Source organism: Falco rusticolus, chromosome 1 (genome assembly GCF_015220075.1).
Source record: "Falco rusticolus isolate bFalRus1 chromosome 1, bFalRus1.pri, whole genome shotgun sequence".
Classification (NCBI taxonomy): Eukaryota; Metazoa; Chordata; class Aves; order Falconiformes; family Falconidae; genus Falco; species Falco rusticolus.
Window position 1 is genome coordinate 454,310 of NC_051187.1, and position 15,009 is coordinate 469,318.

Sequence of the window (15,009 nt, forward strand, 5' to 3'; positions counted from 1 at the left end):
GGCTGTGTGGGTGCAGGGGCTACCACGGTGCAGAGAGGCTTCTGAGTGCCTGCCAGGCTGCAGCTCCACTCCCTGGAGCTACATGGCTGGGGATCCCCAGTGCTGCGGGCTCAGCAGGCACCCCCAGGCACCAGGGCCCTTGTGGCCACACCTGTGTGCCAGGCTGTGCCAGTGACAGGAACTCCTGGGGCGGGCCCTTACCGTACCTCACACCTCGCTCTGCAGCCCTTTATTGCCCTGCCTTGGCTGGCTGCCCGGCAGCACGGTGTGCTGCCAAGTCTTCATGCCAGGTGGTTTATCGTGATCCCATGGCGCTGGACACCAACTGGTGTTGGCTGCCAAGGATGAACAATGTAATTGCTGGAATTACAGTAAAGTGCTCCCATTCCCACTCATTAAATGCTGAATCGGGGCCCTTGGGTCCTTGCAGGGAACATCTGCTCCAGCTGTGCCCTCTGCCAGCCACACGCCCTGTCCTTGCCCAGCATGGTGCTGCCTCCACCCATTGCCCCCAGCCTGGCCGGCTCAGGCTGGAGCTGCTCTCTGCTGATGGGCCCTGGGAGCTGTGGGACAGCCCCACCAGGCTTATGGGGACATTTGGGGCCCCTGGCATCGTGCAGCGGTGGGGAGGGGGAAGGCACGCAGGGCTGGACTGGGAGCAGCAGCGCCAGCCCCATGGATGCAGAGTCCCACATCCAGCAACCCTATCCCCAGCTGCGTGTGCAGTGTTGCCACCGCCTGCTCCTGCACTGGGGCCGAGGCCAGGGCTGATGCGAGGCCAAGGGATGCTTCAGGGCTGGGGTTTGGCACCTGCCCACAGCTGCTCTGCCAGGGTCATCCAAGGACTCTGCACTATGCTGGGCAAACACACCAAAGGCAGCTGGCAGCCTGCTGCCCGGAGCACCCATGGGGACCTCCCATGACATGCCATCGGCATGCCTGTGCCCAGCGGTGACCACAGCCAGCAGCAGGTGCCTTGCCACTCCCTGCAAATGCAGGTGCAAGAGCAGTGCGGGCCAGGGCCTGGGTCACTGGTCAGGGAGCAGGAGATGGCTGACCCAGGGGAGGGTGCAGGATGGCGTCTGCCCATGTGCCAGCATTCTCAGCCCACCCTGGACATGGCCCTCCTGGGATGACACTGGTGGCGCTTGGCAGTGGGACCTTCCAGCTCCGGTGCAGGGGCACATCTGGGGCTGCAGGACATGGCCCACTGCTGTCCACCCACCCGGCAGCCCCGGCGCTGGGCTGCTGCTTCCTCTGCCTTGGCTGTGTACCCAGCTGCGGGACGGAGCAGGGGGGTCTGTGGCTGCCATTGCCACAGCAACGCGGCTTTGTTTGAAACCTTCCTCTGAAATGTCAAGCTTTTGGGTTCCAGCTGCTGCTGCTGGGATGAAAACTTCCTCTCAGGCTGTGGAAACACACTGGGGTGGGTGTTTCCACTCTGAGCATCTGCCTCCATGTGAGCAGCAAGATCTGTGCCCTGTGCCGTGGCTGGTGGCTGTAGGGCACCGGGCTGAGACCTGGGCAGGCGCTGGAGTGGGCAGGGGCAGCGGGGTTGTGGGAGAGGCTCGTTCCTTGCAGGGTCCTGGGGTGAAGGGTCTGCATCTCTCAGTGCTGGCTGGGAGGGCAGCAGGACCCCCGGCCCAGCTGATGGGTGAGGGGGAGTGATGGGCTGGTGGATGTGGCTGCTGGGTGGTGGGGCCAGGGCAGCGCAGCCTCGCAGAGCTGCTGATGGAAGAAGTGAGGAATCGGCAGCTGCTGGCTCCCTCTGAGCTGACTTTGGATCTGGCTGGAGAAGCAGCAACAGAGAGGGGTTTCCATGGGGACGTACACAGGCATCCCAAAATACACCCTGGCTAGGGCATGGGGGTCCCACTGCAGCCCTGCACTCCCCGCCTGCTCACAGCCCTGCTGGGGCAGGGAAGAGCCAGGGGCCAAGCCAGGCATGCAATGAAGGGGCTCAGGGCAGCCCCCGTGCCTCCACCAGCCACCAAGGCTCTGCCTCCTTTGTGCCAGTGGATGGGTGACCGCTGGCTGAGCTCCTGCCACGGCCAGGGATCTCATGCCACCCCACAGGGCCAGGCTGTGTGCACCTGCCCGGGGCAGAGGGGCAAGACCAGGGGATGCTGTGGGACCAGGGGACTTCCATGGGCCCCGGGGATGTCAGACTGCAGGGCTGCACATCCTTGCCTCTCCTCCAGTGCGGGCAGCCATCACTTGTCCCAAGCCTGCAGCCAGGGCAGCCGGTGCCAGCCTTGGTCTGTGCCGCAGATCCTGAGCTTGTTCTTCCCGGCAGCATGCTGGAGAGCAGATGTCTCAGTCCCTGTTCCCAGCCATCCCCCTGGCCCACAGAGGAATTGCCATGTAGGAAGCAGGTGGTGCCATTTACAGTAAGTCCCCAGCTGCTGCACAGCCCTTTCCTGCATCCTACTGGGAAACGTGGCAGTGGATGTGGGAACGTCCTGGCGTTGTAGAGCTGAGGCAGGAGGAAGTGGGCGAGGGGTGTGCCACGAGGTCGGGGTGTTTGTGCTGAGCTCCCTGCCTAGTTCTGCCACTGTGGCAGCTGTTGGTGCTGCTGCTCACTGCCACCTTCCTCGGGTGGCGGCCGAGTCCTGGGTGCAAGGACAAGAGAGGCTGGTGGGTGACCAGCCCCTCGGGTGACAGCCCAGCCAGCCCAAGGGGACACCCATCGGGTGCCCCATGGGGTGCCACCTCCCTCCCACTGAAGACTGTGGGTCATGCCTGTCCCCACGGCCAACTGGTCCCATGGGATCTCTTGGATGGGCCAGCACGGGGCCAGCGCCTGCACTGCAGCCTGCCCTGCCTGCACATCCTGCCTGCAGGGAGCCGGCAAGGCCCAGGTGGGACAAGAGCGTTCCAAGCTGGAAGGTCCCCTCCTGGCATCGCTACTGCTCCTGTGAGGGGACGGGGCTGCTCTCCACACACTAGTGGCTGAGGACAGGCTGCTGGTCCCAGTGTGGGACTGGGGTGCCCTCGTGAGTCTGTGCTGCTCCCCAGGGATGGCCTCTGGCTGTGCCCGGCCGGGCTTCGCCGCACAGCTGGGGTCCCTGCAGCAGAGCAGTGGTGCCCTGCTGGCCTTGCCGGCTGCCGTTCTGCCTGCCCCCCTGGGGCTCTCTGCCTGCCACAATCACAGGCTGCACTTGTTTCCTGTTTTTGGGTCTGCAGATGCTGGTACGCAGCAGAGCAGGTTTCCTGCACCCCCTGACCCCGCAGCATTCGGGTTTGCCACCCTGGCGGACACTTTCTTCTCATGCCAGTGATGCGCCAGCAGTGTGGTGGGAAGCATTGGTGGCTGCCCTGTGCCCCTGTGGGGAGGATCTGGGCAGGGCAGGGGGTTCCACAGGCAGCAGGGGAGCTGCCTGTCCCTGCCTGACCACCCTCCTGTGCCTCAGTACCTTGGTGGGCTTTCGTGTGGCCCTGTTCATGCTTGCCTTGCTCCACACAGCCACCATCGCAGTGTGGAGGAGGTGGTGGCACTGGGGACAGGCTGTGCTTACAGCTGCTGTGAGTTCTGCTGGTTTTCAGCCTGTGGCTCCCATGCTGCCTGGAGAGGTTTGTGAGCCAGAGGTCTCCCCACCTGGGAGGCAGCTGGGAATGAGCCAGATCCCACAAGCTGGTCATGCATGGGTGCACAGGGCTGCAGTCACCTAAAGGTGTAGTCACACCAGGTTTGGGTTGTTTGTGCTCAGAGCAGGTGAGCGGAGCTTTTGGCTGACCTGACCCATCCCATGCCATGCCATGCCATCCCATCTCATGCTATCCCATGCCATGTCATGCCATGCCATGCCATGCCATCCCTTCCTATTCTGTCCTGTCCCATCCTTTCCTTGCTGGTGCCAGCTCAGCCCCAACACAGAGGAAAGCCTGTAGGTGGCTTCAGCCTCCAGCTGTGTGCTGCCCGTCCAGCGCCGGGAGGACAGGGCCCACGGCCACTGCCCGGCACAGGGTGTTGTGCCAGTGCCAGTGCCTGTGCTGACACTGGTGCCTGTGTGGTGCCTGGTCCATCCCAGTGCTGGTGTGGCACAGCAAGGAGACTAGATGCCCTACTTAGCTGCTGGGTTACCTGGCTTGGCTCACCGTGGCTGCCTCTGTGCTCGCTGCCAGCTGGTCCTCAAGCTGCCCCAAGTCCCCCATTGGGGGTGCTAGCTGACTGCCGGAGTGCTCCTGGCCAGGCGGGTGGGAGCTGGGGCCTCAGGGTGAGCAGGGCTGCAGCACCTGCTCAGCCCCAGCTCAGTGGGCAGCCTCACTACACCTGCTTGGTGCCCGACCCCAGGAGACATGGAGTGGACGGAGCTGTGGGACAGCAGTGTCCTAGTCCCGCTCTTGTTGCCCCATTTGCTGTCCAGCTCCGGGCACTGCCATGCAACGTAAAGGTCTAACCACAGCTGAGAATGCCTTCCCCATCCAGGAAGCCTCTGTGGGGGTGAGCTCAGCTGGCCCCGGCCCCAGCCGCAGGGCAGAGGGGAACTGGCTGCCTGTGACATGCTCGATCGGCCACTTACGAAACATGGGGCCAAGTCCGCTCGGCTTTTCTGGAGAAGGCGAGAGGTTTGTGAAACCTTCAGCAGGGATTTGCCCACTGGCCGCCGCGTCACTGCTGCTGCAAGGTTGGGTTTATTCCAAGAAACCCGTGGGGTTGGCGGAGCTTCCCGGACTCTCAACTCAGCAGTGGGTTGCAGCATCGCTGCGGCCTGAGCAGGAGGGAAGAGGCCCCCGAACAGCAGCGCAGACACCCGGGGCCCTTTTGGGAAGCGGCAAACCAGAGCTGCTCCCACAGGGATGGGGGAGCTGGGCTCTGACCGGGGGTGCTGGGCAGGGCTGCTGCAGGCACCCTGCTCTGCCCCACCGTGTGGCGCTGCAAGCCCCCTCACTCTGCCAGGGGGTGCTGGGGTGCTGAGCCCCCCCAGCCCCCGGTTCTCCATCCCCTCCTGTGCCTTGTTCTGCCCTGCGAGGCTCCAGGCGCCTCCCTGGGTGCTGTGAGCGCTGCAGGGGCAATGCTCCCTGCCTGCCGGGGGCTGCTCTGCCCCGCGGTGCTGCTCCCACCCAGTTCCCTGGCATGGGGCTGGGAGTCACCGGTGCTGCCAGGAGCCCTGACGTCGGGGATGTGCCTCGGCAAGGCCTGGCGGGTGGCCACCCGCGCACATGGACATTCTTCACATAGCTCTGGCGGGTGCCTGGGCAGGCTGCATGGCGCTTCCTGGCAGCCTGTGAGCCACAGCCCCAGAGAGCAGCACCAAAATAGATGCTGGGACCATGCCGTGCCTGTGGCCTGAGTGGGCACATTTGCCATCCCTCTGCTCCAGGGTGAATCCTAAGGGAAGCCTTTCCCTAGCAGCTGGGGTTCCCTGGGCCCGAGCACAGTGCGTGATGCCTGGCACAATGCCTGACACAGTGTGGGGCTGGGGGTGCTGTGCTGGAGGGGCTGTGCAGCACAGGATGCCTGGGCACAGCCTGCTCCTCGCTGCCCGGGGCTCTGTGGGGTTGCAGGGGGCTGGACCTCTCCCAGGAGTTTCCCCTACTCCCCCTGAATGCAGCTCTCCAGCCAGGCACCTCATTCCCCTCCAGGCAGCCTGAACTGCAGGTTCATTCCCATGGCTGGTCCACTCTGAAGAAGGCAAGAGTAGTGGGCCAGGTGCTCCTGGGGGCTGGAAGACCCCTGGGGGAAATCCTCTCCCTCCTCCTCCTTTTGTACCCTTGGGCATCTGCTCCGGTCCTGGCTGGGGTCTGATGGGTGGGGGTCTGCACAGGACAGCCCTGGGACAGAGCTTTTGACTCTGTATTATGCAGGTGAGCAGGACCTCAGCTTCCCTGCTTAACCCTCTCTGCATTCCAGCTTAACCCCTCCTCCCGAGCCTGCTGCACCTGCAGCAGAAGCGCCACAAACCCTTTTCTACCCCAGTGCCTCTCAGTGTCCTGTTCGCGCAGCTCTTCACTCATCATGCACCACCTCCACCTTCCCCTCCTGAAAGTGGGCTGGGGGCAGGAGGGGCACGCTGCAGAGCATGGCATGCGTGCTGAGAGGGCTGCACTCTGAGCTATGCCACGGGCCAGTCTTGGCCACCAACTTGGCTCCTCCAGGCCCAGGGCGATGGGCCGTGTCCCACCATCCAGGGACCATTTGCAGCTGCACCATGCTCCTGAAGCCAGGAGCAGAACCCATCCCCGCAGTGCCTTGTGGCTTGGCCCGGTAAGCAACTTGCAGGGCTTAGACATACCTGAGCGCTGGGACAGTGCTTATGCACGCCGGGCTGTGAGTCACTGCGGTGGGATCACCCTGGCACAGCGAGCAGCTCCAGGAAGCCAGTGCTTATGTGGTGTAAACACTGTCCCGGCGTTGCAGCAAGGGCAGCATCCAGGGAGAGACATGTATTATTGCCAGGGGTCTCAAGCAACCTCAGGGGTGCAAGGGAGAAAACAAACCAGATCTGAGGTTTTTAATTAAAAAATAGTGCTCTTTATTATAAATTATGGAAACATCTCCCTTTTGAATATAAATATAAATAATATGTGCAAAGTTTCATCTGAGTTTTGTTTTGGTTGAATTTTCAAGCATGTTTTTGCTCAGCCCTCGAGGCTGGAGGTGAAGATGGAATCTTTATAAAAGACAGTGATTCACGTTGGCCTGTAAACATCCCTTCGGTTAAAAAAGAAATAAAACTTTAAAAAGCCAGAAAAACCCAACCACTTCTCCAGGCAGACGCAGAAAAGCACTTGCAAGACGATGTGCTCCAGGGGATATTCCTGCCACGTTCCTGCAGGAATCGGTGCCCCCACAGAGCAGTGTGGCCAGGGTCTGTGGGAAGCAGCCAGGCAGAGGAGGGGTGCAACGCTCGGGGTAATGGTCCAGCAGCAGCACCAGGTCCTCAGGGTGTGCCTTGCAAACGTAGTCTTGCTGGACTTTCAGCAGTGATGGGACACGCTGTTTCCCCTCTGGCTTCATGACTTGTCACCGGACTGTTATCACTCAACGTCACCAAATGATGTGCAGTGACCCAGACCATAGGGCAGGGAGAATATTAAGGCTAAGTCCCCTGGAAAATAGCAACGAGGGGGAAAGGCAGCGACCTGGTGTGAAAGGAGCTTCCACCCACAAGGAGGCAGCAAGAGGTAAAGTACAGTACGGGCAAAAAACACTTTCCCCTTAAAACTGAGGAAAAGCGATCAGGCACTAGCTGGACTCAAGTGCTTTCCATTCTCTAGTGGTAGAAGGGGCTCTTGCCAGGACACTCCCCAGGTGTGGTCCCACCGCAGCAGCGGGGATGTGGCTGCCGGGGTGCATATCGCTCTGCGCCACGGGTGCCATCCTGGCTGCCCCAGCCCACGGGGGCTTTGCCAATGGGCTCTCCCCGGCCGTGACGGGGAGGCCTCTGCACTGGGTGCACTGTAACATCCACAGCCCGACCGGAACAGTCTCCTTCCCCATGGAGAGGGCATGTCACGCTTCCTCAGGGGGTCTCCCCCCAGCACCAAGGGTGCCAGGCAGTGCTGGCTGCAGCCACAGCCCATGGTGGCTCGCTCCAGTCCCCCTCTCCCTTTGCCAGAGGGAGAGGCTTGGCGAGCCCTGTGAGTTCCCGTGCTGGTGGGGTGTTGTGCCTGTCCCCTGCTCTTGTGCTTGTAGCGTGTAATCTCGCTCCGCTGGTCCCTTAGAGAGGGGCATCGTACTGGTCCAGGAACTCCTTAATGGGAGCCGGCAGCTGAGTCATCTTCTCGTAGGAGTCCAGGTGCCCGTTGACAGTCTTGCGGCAGAGGTGCTGGAGGGTGGAGACGCTGGAGGAGAGCGGGCGGCTCAACACCAAGGGGATCTTCTCACCACCCGAGTAGATGTAGTAGGTGCGCTTGGGGTGCAGGCCCCCCCCTGGCTGCTCGGGGACTGCACAGGGTGCGGGTGGCATGTAGTGATGTACCAGCTTGAGCACGCAGTCGAAGCGGGGCACGGGCTGGCTGCTGCGAGGGTCGCTCTGCAAGGAGAAGCTGCCTCCCTCGCACTGGATGCGCAGGTTCTTGGTGCCAGACTCTGTCTTGACGCTGAGGGTGAAGAAGTGCCGCTGGTCCGAGCTGTCCCTGATGAGGAAGGTGCCGGCCGGCTCGGTGCTCAGCAGCAGGTTGGCCTCACCGCCCGTCACCGTGCTCCAGTAGAAACCGCTCTCCTGCAGCTTGCGCACAGTGTTCACCACCAGCTGGTACTCGCTCTTGGAGCTGAACGTCTTGAGGCGCAGGCTGGTGTCGAGGGGGCGGCTCATCCCGGCGGCGGGGAACTTGCTGTGGGTGACCATGGCGCAGGGAGCCAGCTTTGCGCGCTCGGGGTGCTGCTGCCGGGAGCAGCTGCTGCTACACCATCACCTGCGGCGGAGACGGCAGTGAGCCACGGCACCCCCGGAGCCCGCCTCTCCCCTCCCGGGAGCGCCGGCACCCCCGCTCCCTGGCTATTGCCCTCCTGGGGGCACTGGTATCCTCGGTCCCGGGCCACCACGCTCCCGCACGGGGCACCGGCATCCCCCGAGCCTGGCTCTCCTCTCGCCGGGCGGCACTGCCTCCGCCGGTCCCCGGCTGTCTCACTCCCTGCGGGGACACTGGCATTCCCGGCCCCCAGCTATTGCCCTCCCAGGGCACCGGTATCCCCGGCTACCACCCTCTCCAGGGAGCGCCGCACCCCCCGCTTCTCGGCTGTTGCTCTCCCGGAGCACCGGCATCACCGGCTATCCCACTCCCCGGGGAGCACCGGCATCCCCGGTGCCGGGCTACCCCTCCCGGTGGGACAACCCGGTCCCGCTTCCCGCTCTCGGCGTCCTGTCCCGTCCCTCCCACCGCGGGCAGCGCCGTACCTGGGGCGCGGGTGCCGGAGCCGGCCTCGGCGGCGGCAGTACAGTGGGGCCAGTGCACGGGGGCGGACGGGCGGCGGAGCTGCCAGGGCCGCCCGGGGAGGCTTCTTATAGCGGGCGCAGAGCCCGCCCTCGGGTTCCTGGAACTGCGCGGCTTCTTGTAACGCTCCCCGGCGCCCTGCCGCCGCCCCGCCCGGCCCGGCCCGCCGCCAGCCACCGCCGGCCCATTCCGGGCAGCGCGGCCGCCCCCTCCCGCTCCCCTTCACGCTCTTTCCTTCTAAGAAGAGGAGAGTCCCGGCCGGCCCGGCCGTGCCCCCCCCCGCCCTCCCCGCCGGGAGAACCGGCTTCGGCTTGGCTGGGCTGCCCCGAGCCGGGCTGCGGGCCCCCCCCGGCAGAAGGGCTGCAGCCCCCGGGGCCGCGGGACACTCGCATCGGGGTGGGAGTGCTGCCGGCGGGTGGCCACCGCAGAGGGCGGCAGCTGGGGAGCGGGAGTGCCCCGGGAGGTCACTGCAAAGCTGCCCCTGCCTCTGCTGGGGGGCACCCGGATCCCATCCAGGCAGAAGCACGGGCTTGCCCCGACAGGGTGGCTTGGGCCTGGCTGGCAGGGTGCACCAGAAGGGGGCTGCCGCGATATGCAGTGGGGCAGTGGGTTCAGCATCCTCACATCATGGGCCTTTATTTCGAGTACAACACGCCAGGCTGCTGCCAGCATCTTTGGAGCCCTGCTCCCGGGCAGCCATGACCCATGAGGGTGGCAAGGGACAGTGGTGGCAGTGGCTCCAGCGGTGCCTGTGGCCAGCAGCTGGGGACCGCACTGGCTCTGAGAGCAATGGGATGGTCCATGCGCTTGGGGCTTTGGCACTGGGCATGGCAGAGGGCAGGGGCCGAGGCGCCTGTCTGCAGAGCCGTTGCATGTTGGTGGGCAGCTGCTGCAAGGTCGAGAAGCCGGGGCCCTCCTTCCCCTGGCTGGGTGCCCTCCAGGCGGGTGCAGGCTCTGTCCCGCAGGGATTTCCTCATCCCTTTGCCCTGCCTTGGGTCTGGCAGCTGGAGCTGGCAGCCACGGTGCCAGTGCCCTGGGAGTGCAGCGTGTCTGGCCTAGCTGAATGGGCAGAGATGGGGGACCGGGGCCCCCCTTCCCCACCTGGTTTCTCTGCATTTTCGTTTGGCAATTGTTAAGTTTCAACCTCAAAACCAAACCACACTTTGTCAGTGGATTTTATTTTAAATAGTTTAATTTGCCCTGGAGGAGCTGCCACCGCCGCTGCTGCCTCTGCCAGTCAGGAATAAACACCAGAAGAGCAGTTCTGGGAAGTGAGGCTGCGGTGAACCAGCTGGTCTGAAATGCAAACGAGCTCTGGAGCTCTGCCTGAGGCAGGAGTGGTAAAACCCGGGGGAAGGGACGGGGAGGGAGGCTCCGGCCGGGGGGCGGCGGCTTCGTGCCCACCCCCCCCCACCCCCCCCATCCCCCCGCAGCGGGACGGGCTTCCCGCAGCCGGGGCTGGGCGGCAGCACTGCGGCTCTGCCGGCCACAGCGGCGGGATCCCCCCCGGGGCTCCGCCTCGCCCTGCCCGGTGCGGGAAGCCACGGGGACACGGCGGGGACCCTGTAGCTGTAGTCCCCGGGCCGGGGGAGAGGCTGCCGGGACGGCGAATAGCGGTTCCGCCGCGGGAAGGAGCCGTGCCCTTCCCGTGGGAGTCGGCCGGGGCCGGGGATGAGGCGAGGGAGTCGCGGGGGGGCTGACGCTGCCGGGACGGCGGTCAGGTTCGCGGGGCTCGGGCAGCGCCTTCCCCAGCGAGGACGTCCCACGTGGGCGTGGGGAGACCCTGGCCAGTGAGCCCCCCCCAGCCCTCTCCCGCGCCCCCGCTGGCAGCACCCTTTGCCTTGGGAGCCGCCTCGACACGATGGGGACCGGCAGCCGCGGCGAAGCACGGCGGCCTGGGCGCGGCGGACACGGCGCTGGGCCGGTGGCCGCGCCGGGGCACCCCGGCAGCAGCGGCCTCGGGCCGGGTCAGGCCGCCTCGCTAGAGGGTCCCGGCCAGGGGACGGCCGCGGGCGGCCCGGAAGCGGAAGCGCGGGGCGGGCGCGTTGCCATGGCAGCGGCCGGAAGCGGAATACCCACGGGGCTGATGGCGGCGGCGGCGGGGGGCGCGGCCCTGTGGCGGCGGCTCTCGGCCTGGCTGCCCCGGGGCCGCCTGGGCCTGGCCGCGCTACTCGGCCGCCTCTCCGACCGCTTGTCCCGCGGCCGCGACCGCCGTGCCCGCAGGTAAGAGCAGCGCCGAACCCAGCCCGGTCCTCCCGGCGCGGCGGGCGGGGGGGGGGCGCGGGCGCTCCCGTGGCTGCGGCCGGGCCGCGGCGGGCGGGAGGCCGCGACCGCCTCCGCTGTCGGCCTTGCGTTATCCGGAAAGGCCCGGGCGGGAAGCGCGCTGTCCCCTCGCTCGTCGCTTCTCCTTTCTGGGCGCGGTGCTGCCCGGGGGGGTTCTGCTCCCTCTGTGTCCGACCAGCCCCGTTGAAAAGGCAGCTGAGGCGCGGGAAGCGCTGTCCCTGCCGGTAAGGGACCCCTCGGCTTCCCCCGGGCCCGGCGGTTTCGCAGAAGCAGTTGCCATTTTCCACAGTGAATCAGCTGCGGAAGAGGCTGGTCAGGGTTGCGGCTCATCCTGCTCCTGAAGCTTGCGTTAGGCTGGCACTCTGCTCTAGCTGTCTGTTTGCCCATGGGACAAGAGGTGGACTTGATCGCTGCCTTTTTTTTTTTTTTTTTAATTTACTTTAGTCTTTCTTTCAGGTGCTGAACGATGTTATGCATTTGCTAGGCATCACTTTCCACCTCAGCTATGGCAGGTGCCGGTCAGCTGCCAGAGTGGCATTGGCGGGGTTTTGGGTGTTAGGCAGAACCCACCCCAATGGGTGACCGTCCATGGATGGCGAGATCCCCCCCCACTCCCCATCAGAAGAGAGATGAGAACAGTTCTCAGTCCCATCTGTGCTGGGGCTGCATCTGGCATGAGAGAGGTGTGGGGGGAAGAGGGCTGTGCTTTCCTGAGGCAGTCACCATTAACGCTGGAGCAGGTGAATGATCAAACTGTGTGCAGAGGGTGTTTTCACCCTCGTTTTAAACTAATCTGAGTGGGCTGTTGCAGGAAGGAACGGGCCTTCATTCCTCTTCCTGACATCCCCCTTGGGCAGCCGCACAGTGAGGCACAGTGAGTGGGATCCAGGAGCTGACTCTGAAAATTGCTCAAACTCCCCTTCCTTTCTGTCCTTCCCCGAGGTGCAGAAAGGATGGGGAATGCGCAGCTGCAGGGGGGTGGGTCTGCCCTTCTTGATGCCAGACCAGGCGTGTGCTGTGCCAAAGGGAATGCACAGCTGCAGCCTCGGACTGTGGTTCCTCCAGTCAGTCGTTCCGTAGCTGTGCTCCCCTGAACAGCTTCTCCTCTCCTGATTTTTGCCACTGCGCTGCTGCCTTGGTTTCGCTGGTGCTGCTACTTTTTTGGGGCTGTGCGATCAGGCATGCAGTTCTGCTAAAGACAAAACATTGAAACTGGAGATTATTATCTTTCTGTAGAACCGTGCCCTGATCGGAACTGTGTCGGAAGTGATCAAACAAAATGCTTCAAAGGAGTCTTCAAAAACAATTTTTCCCCCCTGGTCTTTAGGCATCACTTTGCATTGTACTTGGTAAGAGAGCACTGGAAGGATTCTGTGTTTTGTTTTAGCTAGTACAGTGCCTCATACAATCTTCTGCATGAGTTAAACTTATTTTTGTAAAGGTGGCATCTCTTGTATCATGGCATGCCTTCACTCTCCTTTTCCCTCTGGATGGTAGATGTGCTGTTGTCTCAGAGCCCTGCGTTAGCCCATGTTCTGCTGCATGTTCTGGCTTAAGCCAAGGAAATTATTTTCAAAACTTCTCATTTGTCAGTGTTTTTAGCATAGGTAAATTCCTAGACTGAGCCCTGGAAAGAGACAACAGAATTAAAAGACCAGCAATCTGTAATCCCCCTGTGTGGGTGACGTATGCGTGGGTGAAAGGACGGCACTGTATCCTGCAGTTTCACTTCGCCTCTGGTTCTGCAGATGAGGTTTTACAGTGAGTAAGAGTGTTTCAGCTCCATCATGAGCATCATGAGTTTGTGGACCAAAACCACAAGTTTTAAAAATAGAACAACAAAAAAAATCCCTTGTTTATATTTAGGGTCAACTTTTTTATGCAGGAAAGATTTGAGGTAGTTCCTTCTAGTTCTTTTTTCTCTTTCTGGTTAATTTGATGACGTGGAGTACATGAGAAGGATCTCCCACCCCCCCACCCCGCCTTCTGTTTCTCTGAAAGCTGGTTTGTCAAAGTATGGAATTTTGATGATTTCTTCGTAATGTTACATGGTTTCTGATTGTTGTGTGTGCACAGTTGAAAGGATTCTGTTGTGCTTGGGTACTCGCTTGAGCTATTTTCGGTTACTGGTGGGTAGAAGCTGCTGCTTCGATAGGTGATTGCTGTGCCATTGTTAATGTTATTTGGAGCAAAATACTGATTTATTTGATAATTATAAAAACCTTAGGCTATCAACACTAAATAAGCTCTGAAAGTTCAGTATTGAATTAAAAGATCAAACAGTGTAGATACACTGTAAATTGCATAGGCAATAAAAAATCCAGAGTATAGAAATTGTGGATATCAATACAAGCATAGAATTGATCTGAAGGCTCAAACCAAATAGCGCTGATGACGCAGATTGGTTTTGCTCCCTCAGCAGCACCAGGAAAGAACCGCTTGAATAGCGCCTAGTCTAATCCATAAGCCTGAAACGTTCAACCACATAGAGTGAGGATGCAGTTTAACTTGCAGTTTTCATGCTCTGCCAGAAAGTGGTTTCTTGGAATCATGTTTCTGGAAAGTGGCTTCTCGGCCACTGTACTGGCTTCTGGAGGTATAATTGGCCAGGATTGACCAATGGAACAAATATGGAAAATACTTATCTCCTCTTGCTGATAAATTGTTAACATAAAATGCATAAAATTTGCCACTGTTCCTTCACTGGGACTAATTCCAGAGAATGTAATTTGTAATCTGCAGGGCTAGGTTGCAGCCCCAACTTTGTTATTGCTCTGCAAGCTGTATACGTTGTTGTTTTTTAAAAAAGTATTTTTGGGTGCTAGTCTGAATTCACATAGCTCGATCTTCCTTGTTCTGTTTTGCTATGCTCACTTGGTGGTAACATAGCAGTGGGTCTCCGCTCCCTGTGTGCGGCTTGTGCCTTGAGATGGCAGTTGAGCAAAGATGCACAAAGGTCCTGCTCAGGTTCTGTAAAGATGGGCTATAATGTGCTTGAAAAACAGATTTCTTATATTTTTCTACTTTGACTTTTTAATTTTTTAAACATCTTCTATGGAGTATTTCAATTGTTTTTAACAGCCTTCTATCGGTAATTTGTATAACTTCTGGGTACCAGGTCTTAGCCTGGTCTACATGATCTGTTGAAACCCGCCATCCTAGGAATTCTTGCACAGATTGACTCAGATTTCTGTTGTGATGAATAGTCGGTGACAAGTTAGTGGATTTTCCAGGAAATGCAACTGCCAACTTTTTGGCTTCTGCGTAAGGGTATTCAGAAACCTTGTGAAGATCCAGTGTTTTATCATGAAGCAAATAAGTGAAATCATCTTCCTGGAATCCGTGGTCGTTTGAGCTTTGGATTGTGGTAAAACCTAAAAGTTCCTCATAACAAATTCTGGTAAAGGTCATAATTGAGTTACTTCATGGTACGTGGCAGTGGCAGAATGCATCAGGATTGGTCACAAGATGGTGGCTGCCTGTTGGCCCGAGGGACCTGGTGTTCCTCTGGGAGGAGACCAGCCACCTTGATTCTGTCCTGACAGCAAGTCTGACTCCTGTGAGTAGAATTTGCAGACCGGGACGTTTTCTGTCCAGTTTGGGGATGTAGTTCAGTCCCTTGCTCGTCTGCTCCTGGATCTCACGGGAGTTGCTACTGCTAATTGTGCTGAAATGTGGTTTTGTCATGTGGACAAACTCCTACCAGGAGTTATTGTATGACTTGATGAATTTGCATGCATGAAATCTCCAGGGAAGAGATGCCATTTGCTTCTTGACACCCCCCTAAGCATGACTGTTAGCAGTAAAATGGTTTCTTCCCTGAGTGACTTAAAAGGAATTAAGTTT

The 15,009-nt window shown here is 60.4% G+C and overlaps 2 protein-coding genes across 6 annotated transcripts in view; one reads left to right on the forward strand and one right to left on the reverse strand.

Moving 5' to 3' along the window:
• Positions 1 to 6,475: 6,475 nt before the first annotated feature.
• On the reverse strand, positions 6,476 to 8,919 carry SOCS3 (suppressor of cytokine signaling 3). Its single transcript, XM_037411098.1, has 2 exons — positions 8,844 to 8,919; positions 6,476 to 8,361 (listed from the first exon to the last, which is right to left on the reverse strand). The coding sequence occupies exon 2, from the start codon at positions 8,292 to 8,294 to the stop codon at positions 7,665 to 7,667; it is 630 nt and encodes a 209-aa protein (XP_037266995.1). The 5' UTR covers positions 8,295 to 8,361; positions 8,844 to 8,919; the 3' UTR covers positions 6,476 to 7,664.
• Positions 8,920 to 10,066: 1,147 nt separating this feature from the next.
• PGS1 (phosphatidylglycerophosphate synthase 1) overlaps positions 10,067 to 15,009 on the forward strand; it is a 34,585-nt gene continuing 29,642 nt past the window's right edge. For 4 of the 5 annotated variants that reach the window (XM_037403113.1, XM_037403125.1, XM_037403104.1 and 1 more), the window contains exon 1: positions 10,067 to 11,103. In XM_037403113.1, the coding sequence (XP_037259010.1) occupies positions 10,742 to 11,103 (362 nt within the window). In that variant the 5' untranslated portion in view covers positions 10,067 to 10,741. The remainder of the gene's footprint in view (positions 11,104 to 15,009) is intronic. The other variant, XM_037403094.1, reaches the window with a different exon arrangement.